The sequence below is a fragment of the Bombus bifarius genome, unplaced genomic scaffold (genome assembly GCF_011952205.1).
Source record: "Bombus bifarius isolate JDL3187 unplaced genomic scaffold, Bbif_JDL3187 scf7180000009275, whole genome shotgun sequence".
Taxonomy (NCBI): domain Eukaryota; kingdom Metazoa; phylum Arthropoda; class Insecta; order Hymenoptera; family Apidae; genus Bombus; species Bombus bifarius.
The window spans coordinates 715,870-742,336 of NW_022885009.1; the positions used below are offsets into that span (position 1 = coordinate 715,870).

At 34.7% G+C, this 26,467-nt stretch overlaps 1 protein-coding gene across 5 annotated transcripts in view; it reads left to right on the forward strand.

Annotated features, from left to right (window-relative positions):
- Window positions 1-26,467, forward strand: part of LOC117214943 — a 215,204-nt gene that overhangs the window by 32,536 nt on the left and 156,201 nt on the right. Inside the window, exon 1 of one of the 5 annotated variants that reach the window (XM_033461323.1) lies at window positions 11,481-12,547. The exons of the other annotated variants lie outside the window; for them this stretch is intronic. Within the exon in view, the coding sequence (XP_033317214.1) occupies window positions 12,486-12,547 (62 nt within the window). The 5' untranslated portion in view covers window positions 11,481-12,485. Of the gene's footprint in view, window positions 1-11,480; window positions 12,548-26,467 lie in introns of those variants that run through there. 5 annotated transcript variants of the gene reach the window in all.

Consider the following 26,467-nt stretch of genomic DNA (forward strand, 5'->3'; position numbering starts at 1 on the left):
AATGAAAAAACACCGATTTTGATTAACTTTTTACAGAATGACGATACCATTAACAGATGCAAGACACTTTTTTTTTTAGTAGCGATGATTCAGTTTAAAGGAGTGAGAAAAATCATGAAAGTTCAGTGTAACTCCGTAAAGTGCTCATATCCTGGAAGCTACTTTAGATAAAAAAAATCCAGGCGTTTTTGGAGAAATTAAACTACATCAATAGTTTTTTGCAAAAGTCATACATGATTACAGATTTTCTACTTTGTATTTGTTTAAAAAACTGCTTATAAAAAATATATAATATGTAACAGCATTTGTAAATAAATAATTCCTCGTTGTAAAATTTAAGTGTAGGATTTCAATGCGTATTCAGGTCCCGCAATATTTTTAAACTCGGCCCTGTAAAAGGTCACGTCGGCCCTGTAAGAGGTCACGTCGGTCCTGTAAAAGGTCACGCCGGCCCTGCAGAAAGATCAATTTGAACCAACATCAATTGAACAATATCAGTTTTTACACGGAGAATTGTAAATACGATACGTTGGCTCGATGAGAAAGTAATATCGGTTTTTCATCGAACTATTGGAAAAACAGTTTCGAGTGACTGATACTTCAGAGTTCGCGATAAGATCATTTTATTAAAATGGTATTTTCTGTTTATGAAGAACTTGACTCTTTGAACTGGCAACTCAACGAAGTCGGTAGAACGAGCAGCTTCGATAGTTGGACATGGAGAAAGACAAAGCCTGTTTTCGATCTAAATTACATTATTATTTGTTAGGAATCTGGCTTAGGTTTGGGTATAAATATTTGAAAATCTTTCGCAAGCTGCCTTTTGGTAATTTGAAAATTATTTCGGATTATTGATTGGATTATTATGGAATTATTAATTAAATTATTACAGAAGAAATATAAATAATTTCTATTTGTGTAAATTAGAATGATTTACATTCGTTTGTCAACAATTAAATTAAAGAAACAGAATAATGTAACGTCCCGGTATAGTGTTTAAAATTCTTCAAGCAACATCTTCAGGAACACCCAAAGTACTGTAGAGGTGAATATGTATGTACAAGTTATTTGCAACTTATTTTCACTTGTACAAGCTATTTTTTTGTTTGTAAATACGCAAGAAAAACGTGAAACTATTTTGTACAAGTTGCGATTATAATCTTTCATAAAATTGTAAAATCGAGAAAAGACGGTCAATCGCTCAGAAAAATCGTGCGAACGGCGCAAAATTCGTCCGCAGTTTGTTGTTAAGAAATAGCGAAACCGGTTCCATTGAACACCAAAAATATTCGGAACGACTACAAAAATAAAGCTCGTATCGTAATCATGATATTTTATGAACACTAAAGCGTAATACTCGAACAAGTGTCCCGTGATTGGTAGAAATGATTGAAGTTGATTATAATATGAAGGCCCTTTCAAACGATTCGTGATGTGGGTTACAGATGACCCTATAGTCAGGAAACAAATCCTTTATTAACGCGACTAAAGAACAAGTGTATCAAGTTTGCTAGATAATGTACACTATCAAGAATAACAGATTTTGGAATACTGTTTTACGCCAATATGTGTATAAGCATGCAGGAAACAGCGTTATAATTTGTGACTGTGGGATATTTGAGAACCGATTAAATCAACAGACTAAAATGTTTATTTGCATATTTTGATAGAAAATTTAGAAAGAAGAAGTTAAATTCTGTAAAAAATAATAAAGAGGATAGTAGGAAATGGTCATTACAAAACAAGTCTTCAAACAACTTCAAACTTCAAACTTCATATTTCATATTTCATCAACTTCATATTTGAGAACCGATTAAATCAACAGACTAAATTGTTTATTTGCATATTTTGATAGAAAATTTAGAAAGAAGAAGTTAAATTCTGTAAAAAATAATAAAGAGGATAGTAGGAAATGGTCATTACAAAACGTGTCTTCAAACAACTTCAAACTTCATATTTTATATTTCATCAACTTCATATTTGAGAACCGATTAAATCAACAGACTAAATTGTTTATTTGCATATTTTGAGAGAAAATTTAGAAAGAAGAAGTTAAATTCTGTAAAAAATAATAAAGAGGATACTAGGAAATGGTCATTACAAAACAAGTCTTCAAACAACTTCAAACTTCATATTTCATATTTCATCAACTTCATATTTGAGAACCGATTAAATCAACAGACTAAATTGTTTATTTGCATATTTTGATAGAAAATTTAGAAAGAAGAAATTAAATTCTGTAAAAAATAATAAAGAGGATAGTAGGAAATGGTTATTACAAAACATGTCTTCGAACAACTTCAAACTTCCAACCAAGTAAATTCCCAAATAAGTAGAAAATAAGTGAACTTGCCTGAATTCTTAGAGGTTGAAGTAAAAGAACGACTAGAAAATATTATGTTAAAAATAACCAAAGTTCAGAATCTGAAATATTATCCAAGTAAGACGATACTCAATCAACTGTCAGCAAGACATTAATTAATATAATACGAAAAGGAGAAGGTACTGTGCGTAGGAGATTATTAAAGTGAAAGGAGGAGGATGATTAATTGAAAAAGTATCGATAATAAATTCATGTTCCAATATCTCTTACATTATTCTTTCTACTAATTAATTGCTGACAGTCGAATGTATCAATAATTCTCTTTGTATTAATAATAAATTTCATATTTTTAAATTAAATAAATATCCTTATTTATTTACTACTTTCTCTTTCAGCATTATATGACGTCAAATAAATCGTAATGCATGGTACAGTTCTGTTTGACGTATCTAAAAATGTCATTATTTATATACACTAAATTTTTCTAGTTCATGTACACACACGTACACATAATCTTAATACATATTGATATTTTATTTTAACATTTTCGTTGTAAATGTTCGAATATTTTCATAGACAGTGATGATTTTATTTTTTTACAGTTGCTTAATCGATGCAGAAGTTTGAAGAAATTGCTTTTACGGGTTTTGTTCGTTTTACGTGCTCGGAATAATAAGAATCCTAACAAGAATCCCGATATCGATTGATATTCCTTAGAGTATTTGCTATAGATTTAGTACTCGATAAAGAAAAGTACCAGATAAAAACCCGATAATTGCAAAAGTACTATAAAGTAGAAAATATTGTATTCTAATATCTCTTAATTTATGAGAACGATTTAGTGTAATTAATTAATTGAAAATTAATTGAAAAATTAATTCCTTTACGTTCGTTAACAGAGTTGAAGTATTCTGAAATACGAATTTTCATCGAGTTGAAATCGATATTCATGTTCAAATTGCCATTAGAAATATTACGTCGAACAGATTAAATTACAATTAAATTCCACAAATCTATATATATTCAATTTATTGAACTCTTTATACAGCGTGGAGCAGCTAAATGGCATCGTCTAAATATCTATCTTATTCATTGTCGTATAAAAACCTTTTCAGGATTTTACTGAGACAAATAACGGCAGAAAAAGCATTTGTTAAGATAATTTTTTTGCGATGTCATCTTAATACTTTTATACAGAGAATAAAAAGCGTATCGACTGGTATATGATAAATTTAGCATCTTGAGACAGATTCTTTCCACTATGACATGCGTTTTTCGAAATAGCCCAACTTTGGCTTAGGAAGCTTTCATGTAACGATAAATAAGGATATAAAATCTGAAAATCTAGGATGATTAAATTTACGACTCTATTTAGCTGGTCCACTCTGCATATCTAATGCAGAGAAATTTCTTATTTATTGGATTGGCAACTAAGTGAATGCGGATTTTGCCATTAGGTGGTTTTGACAAACTCCAACTCAATACAATGTACTTTAACGTATCATAACGACATTACGAGATTCCTTATGTACGATGTGCTCAAGATTACTTCAACGAATATTATTATCATTGTGAAACTTTTTATTTAAGACATGCTAAAAATTACCATGACGAATCATATCACGATTATGAAATTTTTTACTCACGATATGCTCGAAATTGCTTTAACGAATCCCGTTACCATTACTGGTATCCATAACGTCGGCACAAAAATATTCTCGATGATGAACAATGAACGTTTATTCGGCACAGCTATTTGGAAATCTTGCTGCGTAAAAAATTGCGGCTTAATTGGCCGAGAAACTTAATTAAAATAGCCAAGGGTGTGCACGAAGACAATCGGCTTTACAGCATTTTCCCAACGGCGCTGAATAATTATCTTAATGCACGCTCGCGCTACTTCCTTCCACGTTTGCATCTTTATATGCATGGCTAGTCTGCAGCTGCAGCTGCGGAACACCGTCCTTGTAACATCTCGGTCAGCAAGCTCGATCGAAGGTTTTAACACCCACGAGTTCCATTCGAAGGATCTGACAAGTTTTCGTGTGACGGCACGCGCGCTCCCTTGCCTTTTACAGGGCCATTTTATACGTCGCAACGATTGTACCGCGCTTTATTTCTGTTTGCTTTTGGCTCGCAGGTAGTACGCTTTCTATCGGCATTTGCAACTCATTGATCGTTCGTTGATTAACGCCGTACGTATCAAGGGAAGTAGAACATAAAGTACGAGGATATTTCGCGATGCTTTTAAAAGCTCTGTTGTTACGCACGACTGAGAAGATTGCGCTATGTTTGCACGCAATGTTACACGAACTTTCGCGAAACAAAGGGTACAATTTGTTTTCTTAGCGCGATTGCCAGCGGAATTTATTTTCTAAATCTCGCGCCGCGATATGATTTACAGCGTGAAGAGCGAAAGTTATTTTCGACGTGACTGTTTCAAATTGTACGAAGATTAGCGAAACAAATAGTAGCTGTTTATAGTATCCTGCGAGCCCTTGTACAAAGTGACTGTTTGTTTATCGTCCTCTGCCATTCATTGAACTGAAAACTTGAATCAACTTGATAAGATAGGTAACAGAGAAAATTGGAATTGTTTGGGAAAAGTGTTCTCTTCTATATCTGATAAACATTTTGGATAAACGTTTATTAAGTTGTCTCTTTGAAAGACTTAAATAAATATTCATTGTAATTATCAGTGAAATTAGAAATTACTGTTAGACACTGTATATTACTTTGTTATTGTAGAAGCATTTTCGAATGATGATACAAGTTCAACTGGAGGTGAATAACAATTGTACAAATTAAATAAATAGGAATACAAGCAATGGAACGTAACGGATAAGAAAAACGAATAAATGTTTAATGAATAAAGATGTACAGATGATATCAATTTTGAAATAATGTTTATTTTACCAATAAAATTATTGTCATTAATAAATCTCATGATATTTTATATATAAATACTTTCATGTTCCATTTTTGCTGCTTCATTGCTTACAATTAATCAAAGTAAATCATGCGCAGGAAATATAAAAACGTTATTATTTGCATGGCAAATGAAATATAATAACTTTCTCATATTCGCCCTGTTTAAACGATCAATGTTATTGTCAATATTCAAGATTTTTAATATTGTACTGACAATATACACAAATATTGTCATTATTTTTTATGTAGAATATCATCGCGAATACAAATTTTTATACTCAATTTTTCAAGCTTCGTATTATGAAGGATCCACAGGACGATTTGGAGAAAATCCTACACGACAAAGTATACTACACTTTTTTCCCCTCCCTTTCACATGTTTTTGTTTCGGGGATTTTCTCACTTTTTTCACTTGGCAACCGTCGTTTTTTTTTTTGGTCTACGATTGGTTCTCCTTCTCCCCCTTTTTTTTCCTCCTCTCATCCCGAGCTGAGCTTTGTTCAAGTAAGCAAGAGCCATCCTGAAAAATTGGAGACAGAATTACAACACACAGCCGAGGATTCGAACCAGAGTCCTGACATGTTTGTAGCCAGCTACGTTAACCACATTGCCATCGCCTCCCATATTCTGACGGTTACTTTTAACGCTTCTCTTTTTGTAAAAATCTAATGTTTTTATTTATGTTGGCAAGTTTTGACCATAATGTCAATTTCATCAGCCTTCGCCTTCAATGTATTTACCTCAAGACGAAGGTTCTGCAATTCGTTTCCAATTTCAGTCAAGTTTACCTTTTTATTTGTTACCTAAATTGATTATTATTTTCTTAGACGTGTTAACAATACTAACGTGTTGTTCTGAACTTATCAGATAAGGTACGTCCACAGACGACGCTGTCTCTGCGTCTGTTGGCTCCACCTGAATATTAAAATGAGTTATTAAAATTAATACGAGAATAAAAATAAACACGCTTTAAAGTGTTTAAATGAGCTTGGTTTAAACTCGACCCATTGATCGGCTAGAGGATCTCTTGCGTACGACAATGTTGACATCCTTCAATATTGACAATAATATTGACAAGACCATAAGAATCGAAGGTTCCAACACAAACCAGAAAAAATAAAGCTACCCTTACCCGGATTATCACATTGTAGACTAACCCATGAACATTTCATAACAAAACAATCACGTGCCGAGTTCTCGTTGGATTTTGATGTTGTTCTGATTGGATCGCCAACATCGTCATTACCATGTAGCATATTTTAATGTCAAAACCGAAATTAGATCTAACCTGAACGATTCTCTTGACGCGTTAGCGATTTTTAAACAGATAAATCTACTCGATTCCATGTAACCAGATATTATTCAATGTTTCAAGCAAGTAATTAAAAATTATGTTTCTTTTTTCTTTTCATTTTGTTTGGTAGCCGTTGGTGACTTTATGGTCACTGGAAACACCTTAAGCTAAACTCCTAAATAAATACGTAAATATTGGCAACAGTATTGATCGTTTGAATGTACCTTAGATGCAAAACACGTGTTCATGATTGATGCAAATTGAAGAAATGTCTAATAAAAATTCTGCGACTTTTAACTTACAATACACGCAGTAATAATACAACTTTTACTTATGGCATAAGAGAATTTACGATACATACATATTTCCGTGAATTTACACGCTGTTTTACTTTCGATAACATGCCGCAGAGAAATACGGCCTGCCAATTCAACAGCAAATACTATACACATATACATACATATTCTATACATATATTCAGAAAATATCAGAGGGCTTTGATTTTGAACGAGACACTTTTATAGTCCTTGGCTCTTATCTGCTTTCGCGTTAAACCGGGAAAACAGGGAATGGAAAATTAATAAAATACATAGAGGGTGGGTGGTCGGTGAGATTTCCAAGTAGGCGTGTTACGAACGATGAATTTCTGGTTTATTTTTAGGCATTCTACTTGAAATTCTACTATAGTCGTCGATTCATCGGTGTCTCGATTCTTTTTACATAATTCTCGAAACTTGTATATAAATTTTCCTCTTCTCTTAACAGAAAAGAGTATTATGTTGAATCAGATATGAAAAAAGAGAAACTGATTCATTTGATCGTATGAATCCGATTACGATCGATGGTATATTTAGCGTTACGTGTCGCAAAGGAAAATGAAATAGGATTCTGATCATCGATTTTGTGAATCCGATTAATCATGAATTATATATTACACGTTCTTGCGCGAAACAAATTTCAAATATCGTTGCTAAATGTGGTAATAATCTTCCATATCTTCCATATACATCAATGTATTGTTTTTAAGCTTCGTAATATTCCAGAGAACATTTTTGATGCAATATCAATAATAAAAGATTTTTTAATACGTAAATCCTACGATAATGAAGCTCACAGCTTTAAATACACTTTTATTTGGATATCATGTGAAAATAACGTGGTTTAGTTGATGGAATTCAAAGAGAGGAACTTTCATTAATCTCGCGTTTCTTGGAATTTTCATATTTTACGGGAATACTATCGTTATAATCTTCGTTAAAAAAAACTGATACTTTTACTTTATCTTCAGTCTTCTATAACGTTACGTTACATTTTGAAAATTACATTTTGAAAATTTTGTCTAACTGTTGCTATATCGTTCTATTTTATATGGACATATTCATTGGATTTTTAACTTCTAATTTCAGATTAAAGTAAAAGGCTTCAATCGATTCTGTTTCTTTATCGCAAAAATAAAGGAAATTCCGTAGCGATAGGACGTTAAACGATGTAGCTTTTATTTTAACGACGTTTAAGAGTCTCACTTCATCTTTCTTCATCAACAGTTCCTTACTTGTATCAGCATTTACCAAAATTTAATTTATTCAATTACAGTCTTGTTTTTATCCTACGAAGCTGCATAGAACGAAAGTTGCAAGAATATATTATCAAATACCAGAAAGTAACAAGAAAAAGAATACAGAGGAAGTAGAGGCATAACTTGTAACAAGAAGCGTTGTTAATAGCGTCTCGTAGATTGGCTGACTTTAAATTTTAAAGCTGCTACATATATCGAATTTCGAATCGTTAGGTGCGGTTTATACATGTTCCATAGGTTTAATAAGAAAGGATGAGACCAGCTTACCGTTCCAGCTTCATTTAACTTTCTTCCTTTAGCAATTTTCGGAATCACTGGATCTTTCAACCCGTCAGCCCACCTTATCGATCGTTCATTCATTGGTTTTAGAAATATCTGCCTATCTCGTGGTAGGTCAGGCTCAGTGGAATTACGTCGCACGTTGGGACTAACGATCTGACGTGGGACGTTTGATACGAGATGCAAACTGCGTCATCAATAAGTTTCTCAACGTCAATGACATTTTCTCATTTTTAACCATTCCATCTCTGACACAGCATCTACGCGTTGAAAACTTTACTCGATTTTAAAACTGTCGTCCTAACGTTTATCCCCCTTCCCTTTTTTAAATATAGCTCGTATTTTTCGAAAAGGTTAAGCAACTAAATCGTGTTTCCGATCGAAGCTGGCTCGACGCTTGTACCATGAATGTAGATATTCTCTCGTATTACACCGAAGGATTTAATAATGAAATAGAGCGGAGCAAATGAACACGCCGACTTTGGCTTTAATACTCCGGAGATTTTATTTAAACTTAAGAAACGCGACTGAAGAGATCTACTTTTATTTGCGTACAAAAGGTAACGTCTTATGCCGTAAATTGACGATGCCCTACTTTTTCGAAGAACCGTGCAGTCTGTAATTTTCTCTACAATTAACTATCGTCGTTAACATCAAGAGTTTAAGATACACCCATATGGTCTAACGTGTCTAGAAAAATCATCTTATGCAGTTGCTACAGTCTACGTAATCTCGTTTACGTTCTAATTTTTTGTATTCTTATATAGTCTTGGTTGGATTATAATCTTGCTGTTAACTTATTTTAAGTTAATTTCAAGTAAACAATCTTCGTTATGTCTACATTCGTGTAAAGCAAATTTTTTGTTATATATATGTCTGCACAAAATAAATTGTATATAATAAGAAATAATAATAAATATAAACGATACCTACATTTTTGAATTTTACCAATAGAATTACAGATACTAATATTATGTTTTCATGGGCACAATTAGAGAAATGAAACAAATTGAAATTCGTTCGGTCTGTTGGAAACTGTAATGAGTATTATATTTCGTTTTATGGATTTTCATATATCATGTGCATTTTTGTCTTCAAAATATTCCATAAACGGATGAAAATCCGCATTACTGCCCGTTACAGTGTTAATGAAATTCAAAATGTTTCGTGTAATGTTATATATTCATACAAATTTTCAACATATTTCTAATACATCATTCATAAAAATAAATTTCACCAGCCACTGCACGTTCTTATTGACGTACAAAATCTAATAAAACGCATACCGAGTTCTTGTCGCTGGAGGAGAAAAAATTACACGAGCGCGAGTTCGACTGCTCGGATGATTAGACAAAGGGCGCTAAGAGAACCACGTTTTTCCTATTATCATACTTAGAACCGTGACAAGACTTTGTAAGGTTGGCCAAATAAAGGCCAACGTCAGCTGCGCCGTATTAGAACTTTTTCTAGCTGGCTCTATCGCGTCCTTGTTTCGTTTCCAGATAGACACCGCGCACCCATTCTATCGAAATCAATGCGCTCCTTTTATTGCCATTTCCTGAATAACGCACATCGTACCGTCTTTGAAAAAGTAACAAAAGCTACGAGACACGATAACAGGCGAGAAAAAAGGGCGCCGCAGGCGATACCACAGCTTAAAAGAACTCGCAATAAGCTTCAAGCGTTTTAAAATCTCTATATCTCACGCAGTACGTCCTATTTTTATTTCGCACCTGTAAATCACCTCATTCACGCGTCCGTTTACCTTTGATGATATCTAGGTGGAAAACTAGATTATTTTCGACGATTCCTCACGAGAATGTCCACGTACAGTGATACTTGAAATTACCGTGCACCGTGACGATTTTGCGTGACTTTAAACCGATCTTGTTGCTACGTGTGTACGTAGATGTACACGTCTCCGTGCAATGTGCCATTAATAACTTTTGCCACGTTTAATTAGCTATCACCACTATAATTATATAAGACACGGAAGATAGTGATGATTGAATAATTAAATATGTTTATTTTCATGCAATATACATATTATTATTTTTATAACACGATCTTATAAGGTTTTATAATCTTTTATGATTACATTATATGTATATATATATGTAAAAATAGTGGCATGTATATTGCATGAAAATAAACATATTTAATTATTCAATCGTCACAGTCTATATATATATATTAACGCACAATAGAGCTGCTCTCCCTGTGTCATTTCTAAAATAAAAATACTAAGAGAGTTGAAGTGATTCATTATGTCAAATTGTCATATCGCCTTTATTTCTAGTTGCTCAACCCCGGTAAGGACATGAATTTAACTCGAGGAATTTCACTATTATTAATTCAAATAGATGTAACAAATTTTTATTTCCTGCGAGAAAATAGTATTTGACATAGCTGGCTACCGTTTGGCTATAAGGAAAAGCGATTTTATGTCAAACATATAGTTTGTTGAAAAAACGACATTGCTAAGAAAGGTACATTTTTAAAAACATCGATTTAGAATAGAAAGTTCGTTCAACCATTAATTGTATGATATGTGCATTATAATACCTCGTTTTTGGAATTAATCTATATAAGTACTTGAAATCTGATAATTTCTTAAAACGTAGCTCTCTTGTAGGAAACCGACGCCAAATAATACCAAACATAACACAACATAATATAACATCGATACATATAACGATATAATACAATCGATATAATATTTCCGGTAGAAATAAAAATAATAACAGCTGACGTCGTGTAGGTGACGCGAGGCAGCTGAAAAAGTGACGAAAATCATGATCGTATAATTTCCTGTGACGTGAGTCGTATTTACGCTCGACGAGACGGGAAAGGCGAAAGGGATTCGAGAGGACAGGAGAAATGCGAACAAACTGGAAAGGAGCTACTTGATGCGTCTTTGAAATACGTCCGATATCGATGGTGGCACGTTGTTGCAGAGGGTTGAGGACGAGGATAGTGACATGTCCTATGTAGTGCGATGGCGCGTCCCCTGGCGCCGAGGCAAGGGACGAAAGGGGGCGGTGATGTTCCCCACAATCCCCACGTCGCGACCAGCTTTCCTCCGAGCCAGTCGGATGCTAGATGTGGCAGGAGTCGGTTCGTTATATTCGGTTCGACTCGGCCCTAATCGGCTTTCGTCGGGTTACTCGTGCTTCTCACATACACTCGCACATTCGTTGCATTCGCGACCGATGCTCGAATACTGTTCGTTGCCGCTGTGAATGTTTTCGTGTAATTTAGCACGAAAAACATTTGAATAATCGGACACGCGACTAACGCGTTTCGAGCCGTGTGGATACCAGCGAAAAAGAGCAAAAGAGTAAGTGACAGGTCGTTGCACTTGCTCCATCCAATCAGTGTCGTCGCTTCGTTGAATTTCCGTGCGTGATTTGTGTTTACTGGCCGCGCCTGAATACCGTTACTTGTGACACTAGCAGACTGTGCGAAATTTCGTGACTTCTGTCTCTCGCGTTTTTCATCTCTGCGATCGATCTTCGCTCGTCGTACCCTGTCAACATCAAACGCTGTAATTTCCTTCGAGATTTTCAAAGTATATCGTAGCGGAGACGCGTCCAAAGTATCAAACATATTTGTAATAAGCCGAGGAACGGTACAGAGTGATCGTGACAAGAACGGTGCACGAGAGCACGTAGAGCGACCTGTTGTGTCGGGATAGTCGACAGGAAGACACGTAGAATTTAGTGCCTGTCGGGACTCGTTGAACGACGCTAACCAGAACGGTGAACAAGTTACGACGCGTCTGGGAAAGTTGAACATCAAACTCTACACACTCTACAGTCTACAGAGTTCCTAAAGTCGTACAATTTAAACGTCGAATTCTTCGCGGCGTAACAGCCGAGAGGCAAGTAAAAGGGAGGACAGATCGCAGAAAAATTCCAGCGATAATGCGTACAGTGAGCGAAGCAATGAAACATCGCGCGATCAGCTGACTAGCCGAACTCTTTGGCGGTCGTCAGAACTCGGCCGATAACGAAAATCGGCAGAAGACCGGCAAGAACCCTAAAAATCGACAGCAACCTAGATTACCTACTTGTGCGGTTATGACGTTTGGAACGCCGTTTCACACCGAGAAGTCGCAGTTCGTTGGCGATAACCCTGTTCGGTATGTTCTCTCAACTTCTCTCCCTCTTTTTCTCATTATTTCAGTCGTTAGAAACCGGTTTCGGTAAATACATATACGTATATCGTGAGATTCGAAGGTTTTACGAGATTGATACTCGATGTTTTGACTTTGTAACGAAACTTCAGACTGAGGCATATACAAGAACTCGTTTTCTCCTTTCTGAGATAAAAACGCAGGCTTTTTGTTTATTTAACTTCAACTTTTACAAGCTGCGAGTGTTGGTGTAAATACACCAACACTTAAGACGGAAGTGGAGTTTATTTGTTGAACAAAATATGAAGATATTATCTTCCAAAGATTAAACATTTTCCGTTCTTGGACTTTGAAATGGATACATTACAGATGCATTGATAAAAATGTTTAAGCTTGAAATATCAAATTTTTTCTGTGAAAAAATTGTATACGTAATTAAATGTACACGTACATATTAAGTTTTATATTTATTCTTTATAAAGTGTATTTACATTACATGCTTAAGCGCTTAATCCGTAATTTTGTAATATTCAATGCATAATAACGTCTGCATATGTAGGAATTCATAAATTCAGTCATTTATGTGGCTTCTTATTTATTAGCAATTTAAAGACATTTATCGTGTCTAGAGACATTTGTTTTTAAATTACAAATTTTAACACAAGCTTACACAGCTGAAAGATAACCTAATCTATTGAAGCATTAAGCTTGATATTTAGTTTCATGTGAATGTAATTATGTATAGTAGCTACATGTACATCAGTCTAATTGTTTACATTGTCATTCTGTGTCATATTTACTTAATTCCATTATACAGGGTGTCCCAGAATTTGACGGTCAAACTCTGTCAGTATATTACGTGGATATAATTAAGCAAAAAATATTACATAAACACGGATCATTGAAAACTCCATTAAAATGTTCTCATAAAAATATGAAATATGGTGGGAACTCTGTTATAAGATAAGAATAGATTTTCAATCAGCATGATAATATTCCATTGCAAAATGTTCACTGTTCTTCTCGATACGAAACTGATAAAACTGATATTACCCCATGATATGAACTGATATTATCCCATAAAGTTCATTTTGATTTAGTTTGTATTAGTTCATAACGTATATTTTTTCCTTTCTTTTTTTCTTTCGAATTTTTTCCACATAAAAATTCAATAGAGCGAAATTACAGGCTAAAGCATTGTTTTCTTTGTTCTGTACTGTTATTATTACTCGCTCGATTTAGTCCATAAAATGTACTGACAAAGTTTGGTTATTAAATACTAGGAAAACTGTATTTCTACCTAATTGTATAAAATTTACTATATTAATTGTAATAAATATGTAATAATATCGTAAGAGCTTACGAATTTCAATATGGTCGTGGAAATCACAATGATACCATATTATACATCAGCTTCATTAAATTCGGTTAATCACAGTCCTTTATTTCGCAGAAATGTTGTTTATAGTGGAAAACTAATACATGCACGATATATCTGCCTATTATGAAACAATAGTATGATAACGAGATCCTATCTGTATTGCTTGATATTATTCTAGGAATATATCAGTTTGATAATAACGCATATTTTATATTTCTTCGTATTTCGTATTTCAACAGATAGAAACTTCATCGGTTATTTAACGACTTAAGTTCTTGCACAAGATACCCGATATTTGGAACATTTTTCTCATTAACATAATTAGTTGATCGTTTTTCTTAATCTCTTATAAATAAATTACATAATTCCATTTTTAAATACGACGTGTCAGTTGCAAAGGAATAAATTCGTTTCTATTTTCTTATTCCCACATACTCGAGTATCAATGGTCGATGAGAAGCAATAATCTGACTAACGGTCGTAATTGCAGAAACGCGTACGTTGAAACTGCCGTAATAGCCGTGGAATTATTTCATTAAGATGGAGAAGCAAATGATTCTTTGAAGTCAATTCTACGCTAACGATTTCGATAATAATTATGTTTTACGCAAGTTCCTAGCAAATAAGAAGGTTTCTGTTTTGCTTCGGTCGTAATATACAAAGTTCATTGTTTCGAGAAACAGCCGATGACAAATCAGACATTTGGCATCATACGTACTAAAAGTCTCGTTAATACATTTACGATTAGATCCAGAATTATAAAAATGATTGAAAATCAAGAATACGTACAATACGTAACTCGAATGAAATTTGATAGTTGTCGCTAGCTATAGCTACCTATTATAGCTATAGCTGTGGGAAACATAGCTGTTCAGGAAACGAATATAAATTACTTAATCGAGATGATATTGTATTTTCCTTTTCGTCTGTGAACCGCATTAAATTTCTCAAAATTAATGGTCAATGGTATTATGGAAATGCGTGTCTACGTTTACGTAAAAAAGAAAAACGTAATAACACGAAGACGAAGTATCGCTGTCTTCTTAATTTATTAGAGGCTTCGAGTGAGAAGATATGGACATCTCCTTTCATCTAAAATATTAAAGTAACTTGGAAAATAATTACCAGTTACAGACCTGTGACGTCAGTTTAGCGTATTCTCAGTCTCACGTGTATATTGGATGTGCGTGCCTATGCGACTGATTTGGCATTGGTTCGTGGAGATACATTCGAACGTCATTCAATGCTGCACAATATACGATTAATGCATATTGATACCCACTCGCATACTCACACGATCGCATAAGAATCATTCTTCGAGGCGAAGCGTCTTGTATTTTTATAGTCTCGGAAGTAGAGAAAGCGTCAGTAAAAAGGTATGCTACTCTCGAGAAAATGACCAGAGAACGATACAGGATAGTTCTGATACAGTGCTGACGCTTCCTTTGTTCTGTTGCTACGCGTCAGGAATCTCAATGGCATTGTAGACCGTGAAAAAATTTCTGACGCACATAAATTCAGGTTGAAATCGGGATTAAAGGAGACGTTATCTGTTGAAAGGAGACGTATCTAAGTGCTGATAAAGCGTGTCTTTTTTTTTTTTTTTTTTAACAACAACGATAAAATACAATCGAAATATAATTTCGAAATACCAATATAGCAATATAATAATAACGTTATTTCATTGTATATAATTTTTTAATGAATCACGCTTTTTTGAAGTTTCTTTGTTAATATTGATAATAAATATTATTTTCATTTTGTACCATTTTGTACCACTTTCAAACATTTTTAACTCATTCCAACGAGACTAATACAGATTTTATTGCTGTGTTAGTAAAGTATAGAATCTGAAAGGAGCCTACACTGATACGTTTCTATTAAACTGAGGTAATTTGTGTTTTTATGGACTTAGAGAAGTAAAGGTACATATGTAGATATCCAAAGCAAAGTGCATCTTCTGACAGTGAGTAGGTGAAACGTTTATTTATTAGTTACCTATTACACTTTATTTATTGTTATTATTTATTACCATACTGTTATAACACTAATCTTACCAGGCCTGGCCAAGTGACCGGTTTCGAAATTTAATTTAAAATTCTACATTCCTTGTTATTTCTTTTGTACGTCTAGCTTTATGTAAATTCTTATATTATCTGCGAAAACAATTTCTCAATTTTTCATAATATCATCTGCTCAAACAATTTCTCAATTTTTGTTAATATAAGAATTTACATAAAGTTAAACGAACAAAAGAAACAACAAGGAACGTAGAATCTTAAATTAAATTTCGAAACCGGTTATTGACCGGGCCTAGTAAAATTGGTGTTATAATATGGCAATAAATAATAACAATAAGTAAAATGCATAATAAAACGTTTCACCTATTCACTGTCAGAAGATAATATATTATAATAATACCCACTAATATCGCAATCTCGATAGTTTAACGAATTTAGAAAGAAAGAACTAGCTCTTCACGAAAATTTGATAAGTTACGGGTAACAATTAAATTTGTTATTCTCGCTGCAGTTACAAAGTTATGTACAAGTGAAATTGAAAAAGTTTCGCACGCAGTTGAAACTTTGTATGCAGGTGACGAGATGAAAAGTTTCGTGTAAATTCTTCATCCATAATACGCGGTAATATGACCGATTTGAGTGGATAGGTTGGTCAGTGAACTAGAAAAATGTGACGTTATTGCGCTGATGGAAGCGCAGAGGCAAGGACGCGTTGGGGTAGATTGCTATGACCTTATTATCCTCGACATGCTGTTACTCGAACAACGACATCTAAACGAGAGAAGAGAGTATGAAACATTCATTCTGAGCGTTGCTCGGAACTCGTTCTTTGTTTTTGTAGTCGTTCGATTGATTATACGCGTGAACATCTTTCCTTGTTTAACGCTTCCTCTTCTGTTTCACGAACACTTGGGATTTTTAGGTGTTTAATAAAATTAATTTTCCCAAATTATTTCAAATAAATTATATAATTATTAAAACGTATATGTTTGAAGCTTCAGTTTTATTCTAATAAATATTAACTAGGATGAAGCAGTTGTATCGGTGCAGAAATTATGTTTCATGATAGTTAGATCATCTCGTCTCTTATTTATGAAGAACAATGTAATAGTCTACTCTCTTTATTTTTTAGGAAATTATTTTTACGGAAAGTTTGTGGCTTATTCATCGACGACATAAATGTAAAATCACCGTGATGAATTGGAATCCGTGTTATATTGAATTCGCTTTATATATCGAAACTTTTCATTACATCGTACGACGACATTTCGAAATTCCTAAAAAGAAAGTAGGAACTAAGCTTTCTTCATTACATACGCCTGTTGTGAGAATCGTTGTTGCAATTAATAATTCGTGCTGTATTAACTTGAATGTTGATTGCGCATTGTTTATCCAAAACAAACTTTGTTCGCAATGTTCCGTGCAAGCAAACATCTCCGGATTATGCGGAACACATTTCCAAGTTTCAAATAAAAAAGTAAAAAAGATAGGAATCAAGCAACGGGGTACATGCACGATCTTCCAACGTTTAAAAACATCGAAATTTGTTCTGTGTAAATATTATTTCATTCCTATTCCGTTGATATTTCTCGTGTACAAATATTTTTTGTTCTTCAAATATATAATAATCCATTACGTATGTGCCTTTGTACTGTACATTTAAAACAGTAATATCGTCTATCTTATTTCCATATCATAAAATATAATTTTTCAGTAAGGTAAACGAAGGGAAAAGGAATATCCTGGTAGAAAAATCAAGCTGTTTTGAAGCTTTATTTGCCCGATTTACTAACTCTATTCGTTATTAAAAGAACAAAATATTTAAAAACAAAAGAAGCTAACGACCAAATAAACTGCATTTCTTATAACGCTATATATCTATATAATATATATTATATATATAATATATATATCTGTATAAATATATAGAGCTTGTATTTATATTATTTTAAATTGACCAACAAGACAAGTTCTAAACATGCATGGTACGTTAGCGGTAAATATTTACTTTACATTATATAGAGTTGTTAATATTTGTCTTTATAATCTAATAATTTATAATTAATCTCTGTGTTCTAAATATGCATGGTACGTTAGCGATAAATATTTACTTTAAACTATATAAAGTTGTTAATATTTATCTTTATGATCTAATAATTTATAATTAATCTCCGTGTTTATAACATTCGCTTCTCCTCAGGCCATACTATATCCACAGAGAAGTCATTAGTGTTGCGAATGTTTTACTCTATTTTAGAACAATCGACAATGAGCTTCACCTCAACTTTCGAATATTTAAACTACTTAAATCAATTATTTCTACCGTGTTTGTCTGCTTTTTATATTGGATTGAAAAGGAAGTTTTTAGATTTTACTGCAACATCGTTCCAACTAGACAGTTCGTTAGTATCAGGTCGTCCGGAAAGTGCCTTTCTTTCGCAAACGTGTTTTTTACAACAATGCACCTTCGTACAAACGTGAAACCAAGTCTGTGAAATGTCGCGTTGTTTATCTCGACAGAACAAAATGAATCGTATAAATTCGACAAAATAATATAAAACAAAAAACGTTGTGCATCTATTATTTCCTCATAAAACGAAAGAAACTTTTCAGACAATCTGATAGTTAGTTATCCTTTTGTTTTTATAATCTTATCCAGTGTTTCATTAGCTACTACGATCACGAATTTGTTTTGAAAAACCATCTATCTCGCTAATGAAAAGAATTCATTCTCATTTGAAACACCGCTAGAGCATATGTGAATTTTGTTACTCGTAATTAGAGAAATGTTAAAGGATTAAATTGCGAACCTATGGAATATACCGCATATTCGATTGATTTAACGGCATCTGGATTGTAGAGTCATTTAACTGGGAAAAGTTCAGAGTTCAAAGGCAAATGAAGATGTCAACATTTGATCAAGATTATTTCACTTGCAAGTAACAAAGTTTCTGTGACGAACGAATGTGAAACATGATAATTGGACTTGAATTCGCAGAAAATTGAAATGTGCCGAAATGCATATTAATGTGTAAAAATATGTAAAATACCCAATATAGTACGCGCCATAGCGTTTAATTGGCGAAACAAATCTCTGTCTCACATTTTCAACAGGTTTCATAAAAAATTGAATCTGCATAAACATTCGCAGCCTAATTTTAGTACATCAATTCCGTAAATATAATACAGCAGTGCTCGGTGCGATAAAATTGCAAAACTTTCCACTGAAGCCAATTGACTGCAATATAAATAAAGCATACACTTTCGTTTCTGTGTTCTTGGAAGTATATTTACATTCATTCTAGTCCATTTACATTCAATTCATTCATTTCGAAAACATTAATCGTTCAGTTACTTACACTTTCCAGCGAATTCTCCGCTTTATTTTGTTCGCGAGGAAAAGAAACGTGTATTTTTTATATTTACGCTCATCCCAATCCATTTACATTCAATTCATTCAGTTCGAGAATATTAATCGCGTTCAGCCAGTTACACTTACCAGCGAATTCTTCGATTTGTTTTGTTTTGTTTGCGACGAAGAGAAACGGCTATTGTAATCAGTGTTGGGCAAAATTTTATTCGAACGCCAGATAACGAGTAAAAATAAAGAACGAAATTTTATTTCCCACTGACGAACGAATATCCAATCGAACAAGCATTTATCCGAGTAAACAATTTTTCGTATAAGGAATTATTCGTGCAGGAATTTATTTATTTTAATTTAGGAATAAGAATTTAATCGAACGATTTATTTCGATGAGAATCTATTCGCATAGAATTATGATAATTATATATCATGTAGATATTTACGTGTCGCGTGGAGAATGAACATGGTATTGAACGTGATATATTTTCAAGCTACATTATCAAGTTATTGTAACATTGTAATATTGTAACAATATTGGAATAAAAATTTAATCGAACAATTTATTTCGACGAGAATCTATTCGCATAGAATTATATATTACATTTTTTTTTATTATTTAATTTCTACTATACAATTTGTCCAGCTAGACATTCGGTAAATTTATACATTACATGTAGATATTTACGTGTCGCGTCAAGAATGAACATGATATTGAACGTGATATATTTTCAAGCTACATCGTCAAGTTATTGTAACATTGTAACAATATTCATAATTAACCTTTTTCAAATGCCAGTTTAGAAAGTTTATCGTTCTTTGTAAATTATTTCTTGGGTAAAATAATACTAAGAATTGTACCCGGTGTCTGTATATACTTGTACAAAGTTAAGCGCGAACAAAAAATGATTCGTATTATTATTCAAAAAATTCTGCAATCGTTATTCGAGTAAATATAGAAAGTTTGTTACGGGAAACAAATAATTATTCCACGAAATAAAATATTCCACCGATATAGATTCATTCAGGTAATTATTTCACATTCGAATTCGAATTCGAATAATACCCAATTCCGATTGTAAGTAGCCTGCGAACCTGTGACTTTTTCCACGTTTAAATGACGTTTCCTGAATTCTGCAATGTCTTTCGTCACGCGTTTCACGCTTGTGTCATGGCTGGAATCGCTTGATGGGGGAAGGATAGCAATAGCAACAGCAACAGCAGTAAGTTCTTTCGTGTGCAACGAACCACTGTCGTGTTTCGTTCCACTCCGTTCCATTCTTTTAAACGGCAAGGAAAAGGTCGCACATCTATTGCCGCATTAGACCCTGGTTATGGTCATTGCGCCAATTCAGTTCGACATCCGTCCACGTCATTCGTTCGCGTGTGGACAGGCACTTCGTTTCGTCGCTAAATAGCCAGGGCAGGATGACGTTTCGACGATACTGGCCGAATTCAAAAGGGTCATTGACGTTGGACAGATCAATGGTTTCGCCTTGGATCGTAGGCTTCTTAATTCACTCTGAAATCGATCGTTAAACTCGAACACTGTAGGATATATAGAGGAATTATTGTTCTTAGGTCATCGACGTATTTATGTTTATGTAATACGTCGAGAATGACGAGAGACAAGTTACCATGAATAAAAAGGTGTTCTTTCACGTAGTTAAAGTAGGTAAATAAATTTCGTTTTTGTAACTTCTAAGTAGATTTTATCGTATCGTGTTACGTTGTTTATACAGGGTGGTTGGTGGCACAAGCGGAAAGGGCGTGATTCTACGCAAAAAAAGAAGTCGAAAATATAGAATAAACATTTTTTTTTAATTTTTTCTTTTTTTAAATTTTTTTAAAAATCTACAGTGAGACCCGTTATAACGAGACGTGATAAGGTGTACGCGTACCGAGCGAAAATTCAAAGTCGATTTTCTCGGAAACAAAGCCTCAAACGAAAAATTTTTATTCTATATTTTCGACTTCTTTTTTCGCGTAGAATCACCCCCTTTACGCTTGTACCACCAGTTACCAACCACCCTGTATATTTGCTTAGGGATGGGAAGAATCGTCACTTGGCAATTAGGTTTTGCCTCTGATCGCGGAATATTGTTCTTAGATCATCTACACAATTACAACGAATAAAAATTGTCTAATGATTTATTTAATTTTAAGATGTTTTTTCAAGCAGTTCAAGTAGGTAAATAAATTTCGTTTTTGTAACTTCTAAGTAGATTTTATCGTATCATGTCACGTTGTTTAAATATTTGCTTAGGGATGGGAAGAATCCCTAATTGGCAATTAGGTTTTGCCTCTGATCGCAGAGTACTGTTCTTAGATCATCTACACAATTACAACGAATAAAAATGGTTTAATAATTTATTTAATTTTAAGATGTTTTTTCAAGCAGTTCAAGTAGATAAATAAATTTCGTTTTTGTAACTTTTAAAATTACATATTACAATTACGTATTACATTACATCATTTGTATATTTACTTAATGATGGAAAGGACTATTGCTTCGTAATACGATATTTGAGCTCACTATAATATAGTAATCACTTCGGAATGTAGTGATTTGCTCGTTATTCGATGCAAATTTTCACGTAATCAAGTCATCAGTTACTGTGACGTAACCGCACTCGTGTATGTAACAAAAGCTACATTTCTTTTATTTCAAATTCTAATAGAATTTTAAACCTAATCATACAGCAGTTATGGGAATGGAGAAAGACTTATCCCAGTCGATATTTTCGTCCACGGCGCGTTTTCTTCAAATTATTAATTACTACGAATATTTTCTGTTTTTAACTTCGATACTTTCTCCTTTCTTTAAATGTTTGTAAAGCCTCGGCGAAAGGGACGTACAGATGGGTTTCATGGTTCTTTTGTAAGCGAAAGAAAAAGGTTCGCCTGAGGTTATTTGGCGGTAATGCGTTTCGAGGTTATGGTACATCATTGTGCGTTTCACGGATCGCATGACGATAGTAATTTTCGACTGTTAGGCGACTGTTAGGTTCCACTCTTGAGCGCCTCGTCGAAAAAGCCGAGGAATGAGATAATAGCAAACTCGTCACACCGAATGCTTATTTTCTTATTATCAGTTGTTATTTCATTTTCGGTGTTTTCATCTCTTATTTTTCTGCTTAATCGCTGTTCTAATACCACGAATGGCTCGTAAATATCGTACATTATAATTCGACCGTGGATTTTTATGCACCTGTAGGAAATATTAAAGTGCAAAATTGCGCAGGATACACGTGATACAAAAAAGTACGTAAAATATTCAAAGTACAACACTGTGTGTAATAGCTGGTAGATAAAACAGTTTTCTACCGAGGTTGTACTTCTTCGATTATATTCTCCTAAGAAAGGAATTTGCTTGAAAATCCGCAGTCTAATTATAATTTAAGATCGCAGGAAAATGACAATTCTTGTTTATTTCTGTAGTCTAGATTGTCTGTAGCATTAGCTTCAATCTCAATGCGATTATACGGTATATAAATACTGAGATATGTGTAATTTTGTGTGCTACACTAGATTAGTCGCGTAGTAGTGACATACATATACGAGTATGAGTGTATAGGGGTATGTGCGTGCACAGCGTCTTGTAAAACAGAAGAATACAACTGTTCCGTTGGTAGTGTAGTAAAGAAGATGGTGAGACAAAGAGAGCGCTGAGACGCGTGCAAATTCGTATCGACGAATATCTTGTACATCGCATATTAGATAAATTTGAAACTATTTTAATATCAATTCTAAGTGTAATCTAAGTGTTCCTATACATTTATTTCGGCAATTAAGATCCACACTTCTCAACAATAAAGATATCTTCGAATGATATATTTGACATATTATTGAACGAGTTTGGCAAGAGTCAGCCAATCCATGGCAAGATGCGTCTATATTGAATTTCATGCAGGACGCTCGCTCTTTGTTCACCTACGATATACATTTTTCCATTTAATCTGTTTGAAAGTCGTAACAAGAGATCATCTTTTTGAAACACGAGGTTCAAAGTGGTTTCTGTTTTTATCGTTATCAATCATAATATCGTTATAAATCAAAGCATAAAAATCCGCGATCTATTCATCGTTATCGTAGAGAGATCGCTCGCGTCAATTATCGCTCGATTATGTGTAAGTAAAACTCAATGCGATTATCTCTTCGAAGCGTAAGGACCGTTGGGAAAAAGCCAAAGTAGGCGCGTGGATCCGTAGAAGAAATGCGCGTTTACTTGTCGAGTATACCAGCTGGCTGCTGAAGCGAGCAAAACTCTCATAGAAAGAAGACTAAGAAGAAAACACCCCACTGACCTCACTAATGAAATAAACTAGTCAAACTCGAAGATGGTATTCCGCTGGGGGTAGCCATCCACATATTATTTAACAATTAAGTTAGAAAAATTTACCAAATGTCCAGCTGGACAAATTGTAAAGTACGAATTAAATAATGATATTAAAAAATAAATAACTTGTCGAGTAAAGTAAAGTAAGTTCTATCGCAGACCGATGATGGAGAAAAGGAGTTGAAGTTAGACGAGTTGCTGGGGACGGACACTGCAATGTCCTCACTTGGCATTTTCTCGATATCCAGAGGGTGGAGAGGATAAGTAATCGGCGAATGCGTGTTTCCAGGATAGAGAAAGTCCAACATCTGTACGTACCGGTCGCACCATGTAGCGACAGGTCGTGAGCGTGACGTTCGAGTGCCCGACTAACGGTTCGCTGGCAATAAAATAAAGCGCGGCGCGTTTAAGCGAAGGAAAAAAGCTAATTGCCTGCTAATTCCAAAACATTGCGCGTTGTTGCGTTTTACTTGATTATGAACGGTCGTCGACTGCTTCAACTATCACTAAACACCCGTTGGCTATCGTACGATGCTATCGCTGCGCGGCAGCGACTATCTCAAAAAAAGTCGTTGCGAGACACGCAACGCAAGGTACAGGCGAAAAAGTCGATGTAAATCAGTTGGGGCCGCAGGTGTTTATCAATCGGGGGCTAAAGCACGCGGCAAACGTGCGAGCGTGCACACTGCTCCATGGAAATTAGCAGAGGCTAAGTGTATTCGAGCGTATCGGTCCGCTTCACGACGCTCCGATAAATCGCCGACGCTTGCTGCTTGATTATAAAAATATCTAACCCACGCAATAACGGCTGTTGCACCGATACGTGCGTGGACGATATCGGACGGCGACAGTGATACGTCATTCGACGCACGTCTACACGTGACGACGAAGCTGGCAGCAACGTAATGGAGGTTGCAGTCAAGGCTGTAGAAAGGCGTTCCTTATTGCATCTTGCGAGCCGTACTAACCGGTCGTCGACCTGCCACGCTGCCGACTCTTTGTGCAAGGTCATTTTACTTATTGTTAGATTCGTTTTAGTGCGCGCGTATTCTTTCGACCTGTCGTTGCCTTTGTTTCGCGGCCACTCGCGTGACCGAGAGATGAATACGTTCGATGAATCGGGAATTTTGTAATCGGCTGCCTAACAACCCGCCAGCGGATGCGGTTCTACCTCGAAAGCGGAATAATTTTATAATACGCTGATTGAGTCGCGTCGATCTACCGGCGTCGTAGTTTTCTTGTTTCTTTGTTTATCTTTTCGGCGTTTTATCGTTTCATTGCTTTATTGGGTTCGTCGGTGAAATGTCTCTATGGTGGTAAATGAAACTGTAAAATTTATGCTCTATTTTTGTATTTATTAACTTTGCTGTTTAAAGTGTAACATTTTTCCTATATTATGTTTTGCGAAGGTCTTTGGAAATTTCACGTTGCCCTTTTTAATATGAAAGTGATAATTTCGCTTCAGGCGATTATACTTGGAATTTTAATTAACCAAAAATTGAGTACGACAGAGATAATGTGACTCATAAAAGCAAGTAGATGAGAATTAATTATTTTGTACGGTTAATGATTGAATATTCCAAGGATGAATCTTGAATATTCCGCTTTGAACTCGGTTAAGCTTTTCGCTTTAATAATTTCTAGCAAATTGATGTTATGAGAACGTAAATATGATAAATATATAAAAATGATTTACAAACAACAAATTGGAAGATTTGTACATTTTTCCACAGTATTTTCAAAGGAAACCTGGAAGAGAGCTTCTAGCCAGCCAGAACGTAGAATTTTGTCTAAAAATCGCATTTAAAATGTCGCAAGTAATGTCATGGAAATTCAAACTCTGTACAACAATCTCAATCATACTTCAATCAAACTTGGTTAATGCAGATTCTCCTATTGCAGCACAGCTTAAGAAACTTCATTTTCTCGCTTAATTGCGTTAGCGAGGCTTCGCTGCAGCTTTATCAAGAAACGTTTCCGATTCTAGCGACGCTGTATCTTCTTAAAATATATCGTATCGATTTTATCGTTTCGAAATATCGAATTTCCCCCGTGTCATACACACGAGAACGAAACTCGAACATTGAAATATCCTGTTCGCTGCTTTACGGTATCGCGAAATGAGAGGAAGGAAAGAAGTTGGGATAAATTTCATCCGAAGTTGCCAGCAACGATAATAGCTGGAACTTTCCGCTATTCGTTGCTTTAATTCGAACCGTTCGAGAAGTTTACGAACACTGAGGAAATTATTCCGCTCGTTGTTCGAAGACCTCCGAGTAACCCTGTTCTGCTAAGTTCAACGAATTTTCTTAGCCGGCTACAAGTCTTGCGAAGAAGCTGCACTCAAGTTAATTAGTTTTCCGCCCTTTTGCGTAAGAAAACGTAACGAGGGTTGTCGCGCCGGTGATAACTCCCTTTCACGAAGTCATTAAAGTCATCTGCCTGTTCGAGGGCGCGATACTTTCCTGCTCGTCGTTTCAACCCCACCAAAGTTAAGAAGCTTTGTGGAAGTCACAAGTGAACCAGTTTTTTGAGGCGAGAGACGCGATTAATAGCCCTGGAAGCGTCGGGAGGTCGGAACAAATTGTCCCGCAGCCTTTGTAACGAAGCACGAGTCTTAAAAATTTGGAGGGTCGTCCTCCAAGTTTGGCAAACGATCTCGTTATAAAACCATGAGAGTGATCGAACGCTTTAATCCATTATAACGCCATACAAGTCGAAGGCTACACATTCGCATGCAATCATGTTTTTAGGAAATATTTACACGCAACGTTGCGTACATAGCAACGAAACTTTATGGTTGTTACCTGGGTCAAAGTAA